We start from the raw sequence: 18,181 nt of genomic DNA, 5'->3' as shown, positions 1-18,181 counted from the left end.
TTCTCTCTTTCTCCTTCGTTTCCCTCATCTCTCTCATTTGCACAGCTTCTCTTGCAAGGAGACCAAACCAGACCTTGCATTTAAGGTGAGATAGGGTGGGGGCTTCATGATGCCTTGAGGTTGGCGATCTCCGATGAAGAATTGGAGAGATGCGAAGGGCTGGTGACAATGAATGCAAGTTTCCCTGCATGTGGCTCGTCTGTGAGAACTTCTTCGGATTTGCGTGAACTAGTGGACCGATCACTAAGTGGGGATGCTCCCTCCAACGTGAGCGAACGTTTTCGAAACTGGTTAAGAATGGGCGCCACTATCCTAGCTCGGATCCAGCCATGTTCTCTTGATCATGTCCCCTTCCCAATAGTTGTACCTTCCCAACAGACGAAGACTTGAGTAGCAGCGCCATCTCCATGGAAGTGAAGGTGGAGATAATGGCGGAAGAGACTAGGAGGAGATGGTGAGAGCGGCGGCTTGTTCAGGCTAGGGTTAATAAACAAGATGAATTATTTTATTTTTTTTGTTTTTTAATTTTGTTTAATCTCAACCGTTGATGAGATCCAACGGTTAAAATTATGGGGTGCAGTTTGTAAAATTTGATGAAAACAGAAAATGGGGTGAACTTATAATTGTTTTATTTTTCCCTGGGGTTTATTTAGATTGGGGTGTACTCAGTAAATAATGGGGTGTAAATAAGGTTCATCTTAATGTTATTGATTTCAATTTTTAATATAATTTTTTAGTTTGAAAATAATATAAACAAGTAAAAATAAAGAGAAAATTAATATTTTAATGCTGTTAAGGATTAGAATAGAGATTCTGATGCAGTTGTTGTTGGGAAGAGATTCTGTAAACTGTCAAAAAGTGTTTGAGTAGGTAATATAGAGAATCTATTAAGAGACACTGATGCAACTGCTCTTAGTCTTGAACTTTTAGACTTATATGAGTGTAGACAATTAAGATCCAAATAATTAATTTATTAATTTGATAGACATATTCAATATTTAACGATTTCTCTCTGGATCTTAAAACCACATTCCGATTTGCAATAATCAAGTGCTTGATTTTGAATTTGATCATAAACTTAAGTAATATTTTTTAAATGAGCAACAAATCATTTCAAAATATTAAAAACATCCTAACAACAACATATAAATTCATGCTTTAAACGAAAAAGATATTTGTCCCAGTGATCCCAGTTGCTGAGGTGTATAGAGGATATTAAAAATGTAACTGGTGGCCCCACTTGCACTTTTAATCTCCTCCATACACCTGAGCAACTGAGATCACTAGGACGAGTAGCAGGGCTGCTAATTCCATATCAAATTTGTTAAGAACTCAAGTAACACAAATTATTAATTGTACTTCAATGCGTGAAGAAAATAACTAAACAGAATAATTAAATTCCAATAAATTAATTAATTATCATTGAGCAATTAATTAAAATATGATGTCTAATGTTATTTTCTAGCCAAAAATTTGAGTAAATTTTTTAAAGCAAAAGAATTTTATTTATTTTATCCTTACAAAATGTGTAGGAAATACAGTATAAATTACCTCAAGCTCACAGAGTCACTAATTGGAGTGGTCAAAATAATGTGTATTATCATAGTGATCACGGTTCGAATCTCACCTCTTTCATTTCGAAAAAAATAACTCCACCACATCTCGACTCTCCCCCCCATATAGCGTGAAGTGAACCTCTTCATCTAAACCGTTAAAAAGGCCTAAACCGACGTAATCAACAGTCTAATGGTGAGCGTGCATGGGAAACACGTCATAATGTGCTTACCATAGTATTATATTTCACCTCATAAGTGTCTCAAAGACCAATCAATTCACCTCCCTCTTTTATAACTGCTACTTTCATATTAGTTATTCTTTTACATCACATTTTTGGAGAAAATCCCGTTTCATCGTAAGAATTCTCTCTCTTTGATCTCTCCCAATTCACGGCGGCGCCACCACCACATCACCCCACCTCCACCTGGCGCCACCACTACACCACCACCACCCCAAGGTTTTTGATAAGCCCACCACGCCGTTTCACCTTCCTCACCACCATATGGAGTAAAGGAACATAATTTCGCCATTTCTAACAAAACCCACCTGATTTTTGAGTAATCTGAATATTGGGTTGTCCAATTTGAAGGTGTCTGATCCATGGCGGCCGAGAAAACTGACAAAGTTAAAGAGATTCTGGCAAGACCTATACAATTGGCTGACCAGGTGACCAAATTCGCTGATGGTGCACAAAATTTCAAACAGGATTGCCAGGAATTGAAAGTGAAAACAGAGAAGCTCGCTGTCCTCCTACGCCAAGCTGCGCGTGCAGGTAACGACCTCTACGAGCGTCCAACCCGACGCATCATGGACGACACCGAACAAGTCCTCGACAAAGCTCTCGCGCTTGTCACCAAATGCCGCACAAACAGCATCATGAAACGTGTTTTCACGATCATCCCCGCCGCAGCCTTTCGGAAAATATCGATGCAGCTCGAGAATTCCATAGGTGATGTTTCGTGGCTTCTCCGAGTGTCGGCATCTGCTGATGATCGTGACGACGAGTATCTTGGTCTCCCTCCAATTGCTGCAAATGAGCCAATTCTCTGTCTCATTTGGGAACAAATTGCAATCCTGTTTACAGGGTCGTTAGAGGAGCGATCGGATGCAGCTGCTTCGTTGGTCTCGTTGGCTCGTGACAACGATCGATATGGAAAACTGATTATTGAGGAAGGAGGGGTCGGGCCTCTATTGAAATTGGCCAAAGAGGGGGAAATGGAAGGTCAAGAAAATGCTTCGAGGGCAATTGGGTTGTTAGGGAGAGACCCAGAAAGCGTCGAACACATTGTGAATGCTGGTGTTTGCTCAGTGTTTGCGAAAATCCTCAAAGAAGGTCATATGAAGGTACAGGCCGTGGTGGCTTGGGCTGTCTCAGAATTGGCCGCTAATCACCCCAAATGTCAAGACCATTTTGCTCAGAACAACATAATTCGTTATCTTGTTAGTCATCTTGCCTTCGAGACGGTTGAAGAGCACGAAAACTACAAGATATACAAGAAGAAGATGTCCATTGATTCCGTCGTGCTCGCTAACAATCATGCAAATGCCACAAAAAATAGCAAGGAGAATGCAGATGATACCGAGGGTAAGATTGCTCATCCTGCCGGTCATCAAACCTCAAGCCAAATGCATAATCTGGTTAGTGTGGCCATGAAAAACCAATCTCCTGGGCATAAACCAGCGCAGTCACAGCAAAATCTCCCTCCAATCAATCCTGCTAACCACAGCAAAGGCAACCAACAGAACAACACAAAGCCACACCATCACACCAACCACAATCCAAACCATGTATCGTTAGCCGGGCCAAGCATCAAGGGAAGGGAACTCGAAGACCCAGAAACAAAAGCCAACATGAAGGCAATGGCCGCGAGAGCCATCTGGCAGCTTTCAAAGGGGAATGTCTCCATATGTCGTAACATTACAGAATCAAGAGCACTTCTATGCTTTGCAGTTTTACTAGAGAAGGGCCCTGAAGATGTTCAATCCTACTCGGCAATGGCACTAATGGAAATCACTGCCGTGGCAGAACAAAATCCTGACTTGAGACGCGCTGCTTTCAAGCCCACCTCACCTACTGCCAAAGCTGTTGTTGATCAACTAATCAAAGTAATCGAAAAGGCTGATTCGGACCTTCTTGGTCCATGTATTAGAACAATTGGCAATCTGGCAAGGACTTTTCGAGCAACCGAGACAAGGATTATAGCGCCATTGGTGAAGCTGCTTGATGACAAGGAACCAGATGTTACAATGGAAGCAGCCATTGCACTCAACAAGTTCGCTTGCCCCGATAATTACCTCCACGATAATCACTGCAAAGCAATTATCAATGCTGGAGGCACAAAACACCTAATTCAGTTGGTTTACTTTGGAGAACAAATTGTTCAGTTTCCTTCATTGATTTTGCTATGTTACATTGCACTGAATGCCCCTGACAATGAAGCATTGGCACAAGATGAGGTGCTTATAGTGCTTGAGTGGGGATTGAAGCAGGCACATTTTATGGAAGATCCAGACATTGAAGGCCTATTACCAGAAGCCAAAAGTAGGTTGGAAATCTATCAATCTAGGGGCACTAGAGGATTCCATTGAATCCGTCCCTTTTGTGTAACATTTCATCATGTTGAATTTCAACATATAGTATAAATCTGATTTTCTCTTCATCCAAATTAATGTACATAAATTAGTATTCCTGTCATTTCAAACTGCCTGTATTACAATTCCTCTTACAACTGTTCTCGCAATTAATCTATCACAAATATGATTTGGGATTGAGATTCACAACTCCATGGTTGAATTTGTGTTGGTCCTGTTAAGCATCTGCATCACCTGTACATTTTCCTCCCATTCAAAATAATTGCTTCAATCAAAGTATACAAAGTACAAATGCTTGTCCAAATTTGAGAACAAGATATTTGGTAATGAAAGCCAGGTTACCATTTTCTGGTCAAAACCACCAATCTCTGATATAACATTAGGAAACAAGATTCTATCATATTGAAAGAAACAAGTCTCTACTCTCTGTGAATAACCTACTAGGTCAATAATTCTTTGCTTGTCAGTGAGTAATCTTATTCCAACATTTAATTCACTTGTTTGGATAAGTCTGTTGTTTTGGATTTTGTTTTGGACTGCATAGAACAAACAGTGGTGATTCCTTGTACAACGTAATAGTCAACGAGACACCTCAATAGATTGACTGTCCTAAATCCCATAATATGCACAAGTGACCAAAGTGAAATAAAAAAATAATAATAATTAGATGACTTACTTGAAACGTTTGATATTTCAATGATTAAAATGAAATTTTAAGTATCCTTCAGTGACAAAATAAATGATTTTGCTTATTTTGATATTAAAAAAAAAAAATTTACACATATGACTGATGGGTTATGCAGCAATGATTTCAAGATTTCTCAAATGTCTGAGTGTCAACTAGTTTTGGCTTTTTTCTCAATTTTTCTGGTAAACCAACCAGACTTCACAAATGTCTGTGTGTCAACTAGTTTTGGCTTTTTCTCTGTGTTTTTTTTTTCCTGGTGAACCAACCAGTCTTCCTAGAATCTAAAGCAATAAAGCATGGTCTAAAGTTTTGCTATCCAAATGGGTATTGAGCCCAATGAAATGAAGCCCACCAATTCAGCCCAATCTTGTGAAAACAGGAGAGGGCCAGGCCAGCTGAAACAGTGCAACCCATTTGATAAGCCCAGATGTCTCATGAATGGTTCAGCCCAAATATCATTAAATTATTATATTTTAATTTTTTAATTATCTCTTAATCACAAACTTCCAGTCAGATTTAAATGATATAACATAATATTTTTTAAATAATACCTCCAACTGAAGATTGACTGATTTTGAATACATTTGACATTAGGCTAAGCCTATTACCACTCTGAAGATTTTGCCGAACCAAACAGATTTCTATTAATGTTTTTTTCTTTTTCTTTTTTTTTATTTCGGGTAAGTAGGTAATTTTAATTTAAAGCGTGTCTGTTTGTCTATGAGAATATGCTAGTGATTGTTCTGTTATCCCTCTCGCTTTTTTAACACTGAAAATATTTCGTTCCCTTCCTTTGAAAACAACCCAACATTTCTATTATATTGGATGATAGTATATTGGTGAATTTCTTCGACCCCAAATTGCATGAACTCGAAAAGTGTTGAATTCAATTCTCACAAAGAACAATATCATTGTGGTCAATCACAGGGCTTTGGCCCAAGTGTAAGATTCGGGTTTTAGGATTGTAAGGTTTAGAGTTTACGATATAGGGTACCCTGAAACAACGGATCATTCGCTTAGATGGTGAACTTCACCGTGATAACTCTTAGCGTAAACCAATGTCGTGAGTTCAAATCTCAAGTGTGTTTTCATTATTGCAATTTGTAAAATGAACCCTTCCCAACCTAGTGTGTGCAAATCAGCAAATGCCACCCTACGTTATCAAGGGTCTACAAAGAATTTTAATCAAATCAAAACACCTTTTACTTAATTTAAAATCTTTGTAAATATTTTCTATTTAAATCGGTTCAAAATAAACATATAACAAAATTTTGTAAATTTTGAAAGAAATTTAAAACAAAATAATTTTTATTTTAAAATTTGTTCGCCTATCCAATATTCACAGGAGTGCATGCCTAATTACATTTCGGTGTTTCTCTGATCACAAGTGAAATATTGGAATAGCATATGCTCACCTGACAAGGATTTCGATTCCTCCATAGACTAAAATTCAATTTATATTTGACACTAGAGAGGACTGAAAAGAGAATACCAAAAATCGTACCGCCCTTTCGCAGCCTCCGGTGGCTGCGGTGGCACTACGTTTGGTTCTTCTCGTCCGGCTGCAAGATACATATTTTAGGTTTTACTTTGATAGTCAGGGGGGCATATGTAAGATTTGAGGAAGAGAGGGTATATGTACGTACTAAGTTTTTTGTTAGTTCTCCAATATTCCAATTTGACCCCCTAGTTTCCTTAGTTTATCATTCCACCCCAATAATTTTGGTTTGAATTCATCCCCTATGAAAGTTTGAGGGTTTTACAATTTATTATTGGGTATCGTTTATCATTTAACTTTTAATGGTTTTTATTTTTTCATAATAATTGGATAACTATTTCCAAACTCACGAATCAAAACCCTAAGGGCAAATGCAATAAGAAACAATTTACTGGGCCAACATTTTTGTTGGCCCGGTCCCACCTCTATTACACAAAAAGTCAAGTCAAACACGTATTCTAATACAGCCACATCAGCAAAACACAAATTTCTATACACTTTTTCTTCCCACACACTTTCTCTTTCCACCCAACCCAACAACATTCCATTCCTCCATATTATCCACAACAAAACTACACCAAAACATTAAATATCAATACATCCACATCAGCAAAACACTTATCCCAATACAGCCACATAAGCAAAACACATTTTACAATACAGCCACATCAGCAAAAGACAACATCTTTGTTGGCCCAATACCACTTCACCATTGCATTTGCCCTAACCCGCACCAAATCGGAATCCGAAAAGCGTCTTTGTTGGCTGAATGTATTAAGGAAATTTCTATATTAAAAACAGTTGCAAACTTCGAGGACTTGTGCACATTGTCGAATCTCGTAAATCATGTGTTCATCTTCTCTTTTCGATTACTTCTCTTTATTGTTCTATAATCTGTGATTGTGAGGGAACCCGTTTTGCAACATATCAATCAAATCCTTCCATATTACCAACGAGAGGTGACTCAGTTGACAATTGATTAAGTTAGGCATATATGTTCCCAAAATTTGATTCCAATAAAAAATATATTTCTCAACGATATTTAAAAAAAATCCTTCCATATTAACACATAATGTAATCGATTTTCTTTTCTTTTGAAATATTTTCCTTATATTACTCTCTACCGTTTCCTACGAATAATTTACAAACCAAAACAAGTAATATGAATTTATGTACGAACTACCCTTACCCTGAATCCATGTTACAACACTCGAGTCACTAGTTGAAATGATAATGAACCAAGGAAAATGTGTATCATCCTGGTGATCAGGATTCAAATCCCCCTCTTCATTTTTTTTTTTTTTTAAAATCTATGCTACAAAGTCAAACAACTTACTATTGTCTCAATACCAAGTATTCGATCACTTGTTTTCCAAAAGGAGAAATGATAATGTGTCTTAAGGGCACTAGATAATGATGAAAAATGTGCATTAGGATCTGGAAAAAAAAAGTACATATTTTGAGTTTAAAAAATGGATAAGTATCACACAAACCCTTAAAACTTACAAAAGAGGTCAATTCAACCTTTGTCAAATCAATCCCTCAACTTCAAACAATGGTACACGTTGGCCCTTCGATTATTTTTTCATCATAACGGAAATGACGTGGCCAGATGTGTAATGTAAAATTCTTCTCAAGTTTTCTCAGACAGTCCTCAGCCAAGTTTATACAAACAACTATGGAAGACTTTGACATCCTAGTATCGTCTATTAGCTATTAGATTTTTAGATCTTCCCATATCAAGCTTCATTTGCTAGACACAGTTCATGAGATGTTGTTATCTTCAATTAAGAAAATCGAGATGATAGTGGGAGGAGAAAGGGGCGGGTCAGGGGGCAGAGAGAGGACTTTCGAAGGAGGAGGGCCCCTTAAACCAAAAATATAGATATTGTTTTTTTTTTCCCTTTCCTCGTTTAATAGCCAACTTGAGTTGACATAAAATTGTACCAATGATTATACTCCATATGACTAATATTAGCACCTTATTATCAGATTTATTGAATTAAAACAAATCTGGAGGACGAACCACTAATCCTAAAATACAACTTTTATTGGTGAATGCATTGAAAGAGAAGAAAGGATCAAAGCAAGTTAGTAGTAATAAATTAATAATTATTAATAATAACTAGCTGTCACATTTTCAAACAGTCTTTTGATATGTTGTTAAGAATCAGGCCAGGTGCGTGTCCATACACAAACCGAATAGGCCCATACATTCATTAATCAATCACACAAGCTCAATCACTACCCACATATGGGTTGGTTGTGACCAACAAACCCATAGACCACTATCTAAAAAACTTGTTGACTGATTAAGGAATGCATTATTGTGGGATATTCGTATCAATATCCCGCTTTACTGAGCCGACGTCCACGTCGGTTGCACTCAGTGGGGGTCTTTCGCTGGGCTGAGGTCTTTACCCGTACCACTGATCCACTGGTAGCCCTTTCCATGGCAGCCCAATCCAGTCTCATACCTGGGGGTTTTTCGTTGGGCTGGGGTCTTGACCCGTACCACCAGTTCCACTGGTAGTCCTTTCAGTGATAGCCCCCACAAGTTCCTTTCAGTGATAGTCCAGTCCCATACCTGGAGGTTTTTCACTGGGCTGGGGTCTTTATCCGTACCGCCAGATCCACTGGTAGTCCTTTCAGTGATAGCCCCCACAAGTGCAGAGACAAAACAACTCCGATACCAATTGTTAAGAACCAAGTTAGGTGCGCGTCCATACACACACCCAATAAGCCCATACATTCCTTAATCAACCACACAAGCTCAACCACTATCCACATATGGGATGGTTATAACCAACAAGCCCAATAGGCCACTATCTAGAAAACCTATAGGCTAATTAAGGAAAATATTTACCCTCCTTATCAATAGATCACAATTATCATATCTAAGAAATGTGGATATTGGTATCATCTACCTAATCAAAATTGTATTTACATATAAACAAGGCCAGGCACTCCAGGTTCAGAGAGAAGACAATTTGACCACTTGAGTACACTGGATATCCAAACAAATGACAAATGTAAGTAAATTATTTAAATATAGGGTAGAAATTGTTTTTACAGCCACTGTAAAAAGTTAAAACAGATTTTGAATGGATAATTTTGACCACTCTATGTACCTGATTAATATTCCTTTTTTCATTTTAATTTTTTTAATAATTAAAGGAATATTTAAAAAAAAAAAAAAGAAGTTGCAAAAAAGTCTTCTTAGGAAATTTTCGTGTGGGCCTCCTCTGGCATCTGCACCTGCGCCAGCACCAGCAACATCTAAGGTTACAAAAAAAACTAAATTAAATATTTATATATATAAGAAAATAAATAGTTTTATATTCCGAAAGTACCCCTACAATAAATACCTAGATGATTTAGCTATTTCCCAAGGATAAACAACGAGAATTGAAAAGCGACTTCAGATTCCAGCGCATCATCCTAATCGAACGGTCCAGACTTGCTGGGCCAGAATCCCCAACCCTTAGAATTTAGATCAACACCGTCCAATAAACGAGCCGTCGCTCTAATTCCCAAAAAAACGTAAGTAAATGAATTTAATTTTATGTAAATCCGAAAATCGAATATAAGTACTCCTCTATACCCCTTCACGCCAAAATCACCAAGAAGCAGTTGGAGCGGAGGGAGAGTTTAGGGTTTGTGAGGATGAGCGACAGGTTGACAGGGAAGGTTAAGTGGTTCAATGATACCAAGGGTTTCGGGTTCATAACTCCCGATGATGGCGGCGATGATCTGTTCGTCCACCAGTCCTCGATCCGATCCGAGGGCTTCCGCAGCCTAGGTGACGGCGAGGAGGTTGAGTTCCAGATCGAAAATGGATCTGACGGCCGTACGAAAGCCGTTGATGTCACTGGACCAAACGGTGAACCTGTTCAGGGAAGTACCCGCGGAGGTGGGGGTGGTGGCGGTGGGGGTGGTAGAGGTCCTCGTGGAGGCAGCGGTGGAGGTAGCTACGGAGGCGGTGGCTACGGAGGCGGTGGATACGGTGGAGGTGGCTACGGTGGAGGCGGTGGCTACGACGGGGGTGATGGATATGGTGGAGGAGGTTATGGTGGCGGTGGGAGATCTAATAGAAGTGGTGGTGGAGGTTATCGCTCAGGAGGTGGAGGCTATGGTGGCGGTGGTGGTGGTGGTGGCTGTTATACCTGCGGGGAATCAGGCCATATGGCTAGGGATTGTCCTCAGGGCGGAGGTGGCGGCGGCGGAGGCCGTGGCGGCCGTTATGGAGGAGGTGGAGGCGGCGATGGCTGCTTCAACTGTGGTGGTACTGGTCACTTTGCTAGGGAGTGCCCAAACAGCGCTCGTTGAATAAAGGAGGTTGGTTGGTTGAGGTGTACTACCTACACATTTGACTTGCTCTCCCTTTCAGTCTGCTGGTTATGCTTTAGTTTATTGCTTGGTTTAGGTATATCATGTTTGGACTTTTCTGTTGATTTTAAGGATTGTCTTGCGGCTTTATTTTTGATCTGGTTTCCTAGGCTTTTAAATCCATATCGTTTGAACTTTTTATGGGTTATGGCATGGCTCTTGTTGCAGCAAGAGATGAGTCGGTGATGGTGAAAGTGATTTTTTGTGTGCTCACTGTGCAATGAAGTGTTCATACACAGAAATATATACATGCTGGGTTTGATCCGTTATTTCGACCTTTCTATAATTTTCAGTTTGTTTTATGTTTTTGTTATTCAATTGGGTTGGTCAAAATCAATTGCTGTAATCCTGACATTCGTATAGATCAGTGTTATACTTTTTGCTCTTTCTATTTCTTCAATTCTTTTATATGGATTTTCCAGTTTGGTCTTTGTTCTCAATAAAAGGTGGATTTTGGGAGCTTGATTGTTATGATTCTTTGTTCTCTCAACGAAATATTTTGGTTTCTGTGTTCCAAACTCTGCTGGATCCTGCGGTTCTTCCTACGGAACATGCTTTTCCCACCCAGGACTTGTTATCATTTTACTAATAAATTAACCAGCAATAATCTCCTCCACCAAAAGTAATTGAGCCTTAGATAGACGGACCTATATGGTTCTAATGAAGTAAGGTATGCTGGGAATAAGGAAAAGGAAAGTTAAAGTCTAAATGCACAAACTTTTTTGTTCTGTACACCCTCTCCTTTTTCCTATACACCGCCGGTCTTACCATTGACCCCACCTTTGACGGAGGGGCTATTGTCTCTCGATCGGGTGCATTCTCTTTTTGCTTAATTGCATCTCCCAAGTTACGTTGAATGTGCTTAGAAGTTCTCCATACAAGTAATTGGCAAGGGAACACTATGGAAGTTGCAACCTTCCCCAACCTAGATCTTTGGGAAATAGGCTTATCTTGGGACTCATAAGAATGATGATATTGATAGGAGGAATACAATGAATATTGACTGCCTGATTGGTTGGTAGATGTTTATCATAAAGCTCAGTCCACTTAAATTAACGAATGTTATCTGTTTTGAGTTTACTAGACGTCCGATCATGCATATATGGGGCCACATACAATACGACAGGTTGTTTCTCGTGGATTTTCATAACCCTGCTGTGCAAAAATGGGATATGCATTTGAAATGGATGCCCAAGTCATTATAGATATAATGAGCGATACGGAAAAAGATTTCTGCAACAAGATTAGGTTAGGTGGCTAATATACTTTCTTATTCTGCTTTTTATTGTTACTGAAATATCAAAATATTAATTAAAAATCTCTGGATGGATAGAAAAATTAAAGAAGAGTACAATTTTGAGCATTTTGCTGGTCCGTCTTACTTAATAACGCGGGCCGAAACATGTTTTATCGGCCGGGTGGGTTTCGAGTATAATTTTCTGATTTTTCAGCAAATTAACGATTCACGTTTCACGGGACAGTACCCCTAATTACGTACACTTCCTTCTTTTTTTCTTTTAGTTATTCCATCTCCTCTCCGCTCTTATTAGTATAACGCAGACAGGCATTTGACCATAGAAGCGAAGTCACAACTCACAAACCCTTCAATAATAGCGGGAAGAAGCAGATATCCTGCCAAAGCTAGTGGCCGTTGCGACTCATGGGTCACCTACTCACCGTTTTCAAGGTTTCGTTTCAAGAAGCAGAAGTTCATTTCAATCGGCTTTCTCCGGTTTAAGGTTTCGTTTTCAATTTTACTGTTTGTTTAGTTGTTTCAAATACTTAGTTTCGATTTTCCTCTCTTTGTTTAGTTTCACTTGCGCTAAATCTAGTGTAATGGAAGGTCTGAACAGCTATAGGTTTTCTTCTACTGTAATATGAGTTTATGCTTCATATTCGTTGATTGACATACTTCCAATTTGGTCAAAGAACTATTGAACTCCCTAAATGGCCTTCATTGTTTCTCTTTTTGAAAGTTACTTTGAAGAGGAGCGCATATTTGCGTGGCCCATCATTGATGGAAAACCCTAAACCCAGCATATGTCATAGGTGGGTTCTGGAACGTCCTGTTGGAGAGAAAATTCTGAAATGGAAAGCAATGGTTGCGTAAAGGAGATTCAATTTATAGTGGGCAAATCATTTCATTGGAAAAACAACCTGATTGATGCAACATATATCGCAATCGCATCATTGGGAATGGATATTCCAGTGGAGAATAAGGTTGTTTAGACTTAAGATGGGAGGAGAAAGGAAATTTTTTAGTTAACTCATTATTCTTCAAGTTGCAGCAAGCCTTCCCACAAGATGTAAGTATGTTATAGTTTGGTCAATTTGTGGAGAAAAAAAATAGTAGACTAGAGTGGTGTGTATTTGCCCATCTTTGCAATATTGCAGAACCAAATAACCTATCTAGTTCCAGGACTTTCTATACGCAAGCTCTAAGTTATCCCAATCTTCATGTAGTGGGAAACTCTGGAGCAATCTCACAAAGAGGAGAAGTAGAGCAACAACACTCTGGATATAGCCCATATGTCAGATGAAATATATAGAATGTAGATGGTGTTGGATATTGGTGCATGTAAACGGCCCTACTTTGGTACATTTGCATTGCACAAAACCAATATCTTGTGAATGAAAAATTGATCCCAAAAGTGTCCACATGAAATGATGTCTACGGTGATGTCTTAGGTTTAGGTTGGGCTAAAACACACACGCCACTTCTTCCACAAATTTTGAGTCCAACTCTCCTATATAAACAACTCTATTCCTCTCTGAAAATTCACAACTTTCAAGCATCTTCTTCTCTTCCTTTGCTCTCAAATTTCCTCTTTCAAAGTGCAGAATCTTGACATCCGTCTGGATGCTCCTCAAGCTGTCCGGATAGATTGCTCTCTGTCACGATTTTTAACCATTCTATCCGGACAGCCCCATTTATTGTCCGGACAACTACCAGTATGAGCCAATAATCCACAAATTTGGATTTCCTAAACCTCTTGTGGGCTTGCTTCAAATGGGCCGCACAAAGGTGTGGACCTGCTTTAAACGTTCAGTGATGTGGACTTATTTTAAACGTTCAGTGCTGTGATTTTTTGTTGACTAGGTCAAAGCGGTTTTTGGTCAGGACAGTGTACAAAACACATGGATGTATTTCTTTGTAAGGCCATCAACTCTTAATGCCCTTCTGTTAAGCATCTATTTGATTCTGGTCTATATATCTGTTATATCCATTAAGAAAATTATATCGCATTGTTGTTCAGCAGAAACAAAGCAGGAGAACTCTCGGTACTCAAAGCTATTTACTCAATAACCAAAAAATAACCTTTTTTTTTGTAGCCATTTATGAATTTTCGCAGTATCATGATTTTGTTTGGTGGGAATCGAATAAAGGCTTAATTCATGAGCCTCAACTGAAAAGATGAAACGCTTTATTGATCTGGGACTGCGGTTGATCTCGCATGCTCTTGTAAATGCAGAAAAGGCATAGTTGTTTCTCATAAAAGTGAGCTCCATCTGTTGATCTTAATGTGCCAAAGTTCTGATCAATCTTTTTCTACTTTAATTCTTTAAGCCTCCTTTTCTTTTTTATCATCCTGGTTTCCGACAGTTTTTGAGAGGCATGTGTGAACTCATTGGAGATTCAAATATGCTTTCATCAAATGTGTTCCTTTCTTGTTCATGACTCGTCGTTTTCAAGACTTATATGCATGGTTTGGGTGCATTGGGGAAGGGAGACCAGATTTTCTCTGGATTTTCTTTTACTTTCTAGGTGAGTGAATAGAATAGTCTTGTTCTCTTTCAACTTGGATGGGAATTTTGAAGCACCCAAAATAGACAATCCTATACACGACAACACACATCTTGCCATTCTTAAGACACTCTCCCCGAGCTGATCAACTTACTTGACTGCTTTAACTGGTTTCAAGAAAACCATCAAGGAAAAAAGAAGAAATTGATCTGTCATTCAATTCTCATGGAAAACATTCTGTGATTTTTCTTAACCCAATTTAAGTAGATCGCAAAATTCGTGTGTGTATATATATATGTAATCAGTCTGTATTGGTTTCGTGCATATTTTAAGTTGGTGTTTTGAGAATGAGAGAACTTACCTCAACACAAAAACGATAGATATTACTACTCATGATAATATATGAAGGTACAAATTCTCGGTTCTGTCATACATCTCCCTCTCTCTTTTTCTTTTTGATAAAAACAAAAAGCCCTAATGAACCTTTAAAAAGTAGAGAAAGAAAACTAAAAATTAATTGTGGAGGAAATGCATCACATGTAGGGATGGAATTTTCATCTTGGAAGTTCATTTCTAGCCATCTCGATCTCTCTTTTCATATTTTTTTGGTGAAGTACTAGCTGCTGCAGTAATAACTCAAAGGCTTCCCAATTTGGGTAGTATCAAGCTCTGTGAGTGTGGTTCTGTGGCAGGTGGTGGAGTGGAGGAGCCGCCACGGTGGCGTTGACCGGAGAGTGAAATTGTGGTGGTGGTGGTACCATTGATTGGGGAGGGCATTGGTAACATTTTGTGAAAAGCCCGAATGTGTCAATCTGGCGTATGAAGTTAGTCATGCTGGCCCATCCACCAAATCCAAACCCAACAAGTAGGACCCACACCACCACAAATATATTGATCGTGTACGACCCCACCCATCTCCCCACAAACCTTGGAGGCTGCTCCACTGCATTCTGCAATACATCAATCACAGCCGTCCATTACCGTCACATTTTATTTTCAATAACATTCAACCATAACCCAATTCAGAAATTCTGTAATAAAACAATCAATTAGTGCATATATATTGTGTGTCCTATGCATATATGTATGGAAAAAAAAAAACTACTTTTCTGCTACTCCCCAGACAGGAGGAATCAACTACGCACAGATGTTCTGCCTTATTATGTTCTGCACGAATCTCGTGCCTTTATTGAAAAATTTTCTTTAATCTGGTTTTACGATTAATTTGGTCAAATTTTCAACTTCTTTAGTTAAGGAAACTCAGACAGAGCAGTCAAACTTCTGACACCAAAGAAAAAAAAAAGTGTTCCACAGATGTTTTGATGAATTAATTATATGGTGTGTTACGACCATGATAATAATGTGTACGTACCTCTCTAGCAGCCGCTGATTTGAAGGTGAACATGTGGGCCAGGGCAGGGATGATGTATACAGTGAAGCTAACAAGGAGTGATCCAACGGCCGAGTTGATGGGTCCAAAGAATGGGAAGATGATAGCCAAGAACCAAATTGGAACAACCACAGGCAATCTGGCAGCAGCTCTTTTGCACAAGCTCTTGCACTCATGCATTCCTATTGCCTTCTCCCACACAAAGTACAAGGGTGTGCATGCAAACCCAAATGTTATAAACTGCAAAACAAAACAAAAAACCAGAATTGACCCAATGACTCATTCATAATTCGGCCATAATGAATGAAACAAATTAGTGTACGCATGCCTGGTGGATGAGCATCAGAATGACAGCCATGTCCCTGAAGCGTGTTCTTGGGAGAAGAGCAAAGGCATTGGAGTGGTCAAGAAGCATGTCTCCAAATGCCCAGTACATTGCTGAGGCAGAGGGCAGTGTCAGTGTCAGTACGTACAGGGTAGCCAGCAAATATATGGCCTTGAACTTCTGTGGCTTCCACATCGCGTGCATTATCTCCCTGCACCACATTTATCATTTAATTTCTTTTACATTTTTCAGATTCAGAGGACCCAGAAAGGCCAAATAAATCACTGGATGAGTTGTCTTACACAGTAACGGCATGTCCTCCGAATGTGTATAGAATGTTTGTGGCACCTGTAAAATACAATACCAATTTTGTGGGTCCAGAATGTTTCACTCCTTCCACCTACACAAAACATTAATATTCACGTCATCAACCCTTCTTTCGCACCCCATTAATCCAAACCAAACAACTCGAAAATATAATACGCGGAAATATAATACCCAGTCTGGACTAAGATCTGCACGATTTTATCATTAAAAAGACCCTCTTGATTGAAAAAGATTGAATCTTTTTATTTAAACCACATGGATGATTTACGTTTAACCGATGTGGGATACAAGTTTTAACAATTTTAATAATGAAAACTCTGTCATAGCAATTAGTACCTGGCCATGGAGAACAGCTGCAATGGATAGGTACCAAGCAGTGTATGTAGTCATAACAAGGCCAATGAAGGACCAGATTCTGTAATTGTGAAATGAAGGAATAAACACTGTGGTTGCACAACAAGCCCCGAAGATGTAAGTCCAAGTCCTCTTGTCCAGATTATCATTAATGTAATATATGTTACTGCAAACAACATTTAACAAAACAAGTGTCAGGTTAATTAATTTGAACTACTCTGTTTCTTTATATTTAATGAATTCAAGACAAAAAAAAAATAAAGCAAGGGACTGGGATAGTAATTAATTAGGTACCTTGCACAAGCTATTAGTTGAATGACAGATCCAAACAGAAGAAATGTGCAATTAAATCCCAACCCCACATTCCTCCAATGCTTCCCAAGTAGTCCATCAAGCACTTCAAACCACTACATGTACATAAATACATTAATTAACAACTAAAAGATTTGGTCTTTTTTTTCTTTTGTTTTGTTTTGGGTTTCTGGGTTTGTTTGGTAGGTAAAGATGAAAAAATTGAACCTGAATGACATGGTTTCTGAAATCAACTTTCTCTCTTTCTTTTCTGGTTCTGTATTCAACATAGAGTACGCTGATGAGATAAGCAGTCCAACTACCCAACAAGCCATAGAAGAGCTGGAACAGTATTCCAGATAGCATTCCCAGTTGAGAAAATGAGTATGGCAGTGTTAGCAGCACTTGAGCCACCTAATTCACCCAAAAAAAAAAATCTCACTAAAACAGAGCATTAAATCATATTGTTGGGTTGTGAGAAATAAATGTCAAGAAAAAAAGGACCTGATTTGAAGCACAGCTGAACCAGGCATCATAAACAGAACCACCATGCCAGAAAAAACTAGAAAGCTTTGATTTGACACTCTTTTGCTTCCCTTCAGTCTCCATCTCCTCATAACTCCCAACCATCACTGACTCCACCACCTTATCTGTAGCCATGATCCCTCTCTCACTGTCTCACTCTAATCACTTATTTCCCTAAAATGGGTGTGATTATAATGCTATATATATAGAGATATGGTGTTGAAGACTGAAGTGGTGTAAATTATAGATATAGTGGGTGGGTGTATGTATATATAGAAGACAGGAAGGAGTTTTTGAAGGTAGTGTTGGCTTGGAATGTTGTATTGTGTAGTAGAGAAGAGGAGGAGGGGACTGGTTTTGGGGAAGCGAGTAAAATCCGCTTTTGGAGAAATCCTGTGGCTTTCGAGTCCAACTTTTGTTGTTTAGCAGAGGTCGTAATTAATTCTAATTTTAAATGATTTTAAAGGTAATTAATTATTACGGAGCGTGAACGAGTTTGT

General features: G+C 38.8%; 4 protein-coding genes across 4 annotated transcripts; 2 read left to right on the top strand and 2 right to left on the bottom strand.

The window, feature by feature from the left end:
- Positions 1 to 1,901: 1,901 nt before the first annotated feature.
- LOC120001838 lies at positions 1,902 to 4,309 on the top strand. The gene has a single exon (XM_038850323.1). It carries the CDS (start codon positions 2,158 to 2,160, stop codon positions 4,144 to 4,146), a length of 1,989 nt encoding a protein of 662 aa, XP_038706251.1. The 5' UTR covers positions 1,902 to 2,157; the 3' UTR covers positions 4,147 to 4,309.
- Positions 4,310 to 9,944: 5,635 nt separating this feature from the next.
- Positions 9,945 to 11,115, top strand: LOC120003007 (glycine-rich protein 2-like). Its single transcript, XM_038851892.1, has one exon. The coding sequence runs from the start codon at positions 10,002 to 10,004 to the stop codon at positions 10,662 to 10,664; it is 663 nt and encodes a 220-aa protein (XP_038707820.1). The 5' UTR covers positions 9,945 to 10,001; the 3' UTR covers positions 10,665 to 11,115.
- LOC120002519 (cytochrome f-like) lies at positions 11,039 to 11,924 on the bottom strand. Its single transcript, XM_038851286.1, has 3 exons — positions 11,846 to 11,924; positions 11,443 to 11,731; positions 11,039 to 11,072 (listed from the first exon to the last, which is right to left on the bottom strand). The coding sequence occupies exons 1-3, from the start codon at positions 11,922 to 11,924 to the stop codon at positions 11,039 to 11,041; spliced, it is 402 nt and encodes a 133-aa protein (XP_038707214.1).
- A 2,907-nt stretch (positions 11,925 to 14,831) lies between these two features.
- On the bottom strand, positions 14,832 to 17,952 carry LOC120001381 (auxin transporter-like protein 2). Its single transcript, XM_038849688.1, has 8 exons — positions 17,661 to 17,952; positions 17,385 to 17,570; positions 17,160 to 17,272; positions 16,848 to 17,031; positions 16,487 to 16,584; positions 16,188 to 16,395; positions 15,842 to 16,099; positions 14,832 to 15,419 (listed from the first exon to the last, which is right to left on the bottom strand). Exons 1-8 carry the CDS (start codon positions 17,814 to 17,816, stop codon positions 15,132 to 15,134), a joined length of 1,491 nt encoding a protein of 496 aa, XP_038705616.1. The 5' UTR covers positions 17,817 to 17,952; the 3' UTR covers positions 14,832 to 15,131.
- Positions 17,953 to 18,181: the final 229 nt, after the last annotated feature.

The sequence above is a fragment of the Tripterygium wilfordii genome, chromosome 7 (genome assembly GCF_013401445.1).
Source record: "Tripterygium wilfordii isolate XIE 37 chromosome 7, ASM1340144v1, whole genome shotgun sequence".
Lineage (NCBI taxonomy): Eukaryota > Viridiplantae > Streptophyta > Magnoliopsida > Celastrales > Celastraceae > Tripterygium > Tripterygium wilfordii.
The sequence above is the reverse complement of the archived record's forward strand: the minus strand, read 5'-3'. Positions and strand labels throughout refer to the sequence as shown.

Coding starts and splice junctions, on each gene's coding strand:
- LOC120002519 (XM_038851286.1), bottom strand. CDS start 11,924: ATGACTTGGGCATCCATTTCAAATGCATATCCCATTTTTGCACAGCAG. Junction 11,732..11,845: donor TCCACGAGAAACAACCTGTC/GTATTGTATGTG, acceptor CCAACCAATCAG/GCAGTCAATATTCATTGTAT. Junction 11,073..11,442: donor AGGGTGTACAGAACAAAAAA/GTTTGTGCATTT, acceptor TACGAATGTCAG/GATTACAGCAATTGATTTTG.
- LOC120001838 (XM_038850323.1), top strand. CDS start 2,158: ATGGCGGCCGAGAAAACTGACAAAGTTAAAGAGATTCTGGCAAGACCT.
- LOC120001381 (XM_038849688.1), bottom strand. CDS start 17,816: ATGGCTACAGATAAGGTGGTGGAGTCAGTGATGGTTGGGAGTTATGAG. Junction 16,396..16,486: donor GGAGGACATGCCGTTACTGT/GTAAGACAACTC, acceptor AATGTGGTGCAG/GGAGATAATGCACGCGATGT. Junction 16,100..16,187: donor TTCTGATGCTCATCCACCAG/GCATGCGTACAC, acceptor TTTGTTTTGCAG/TTTATAACATTTGGGTTTGC.
- LOC120003007 (XM_038851892.1), top strand. CDS start 10,002: ATGAGCGACAGGTTGACAGGGAAGGTTAAGTGGTTCAATGATACCAAG.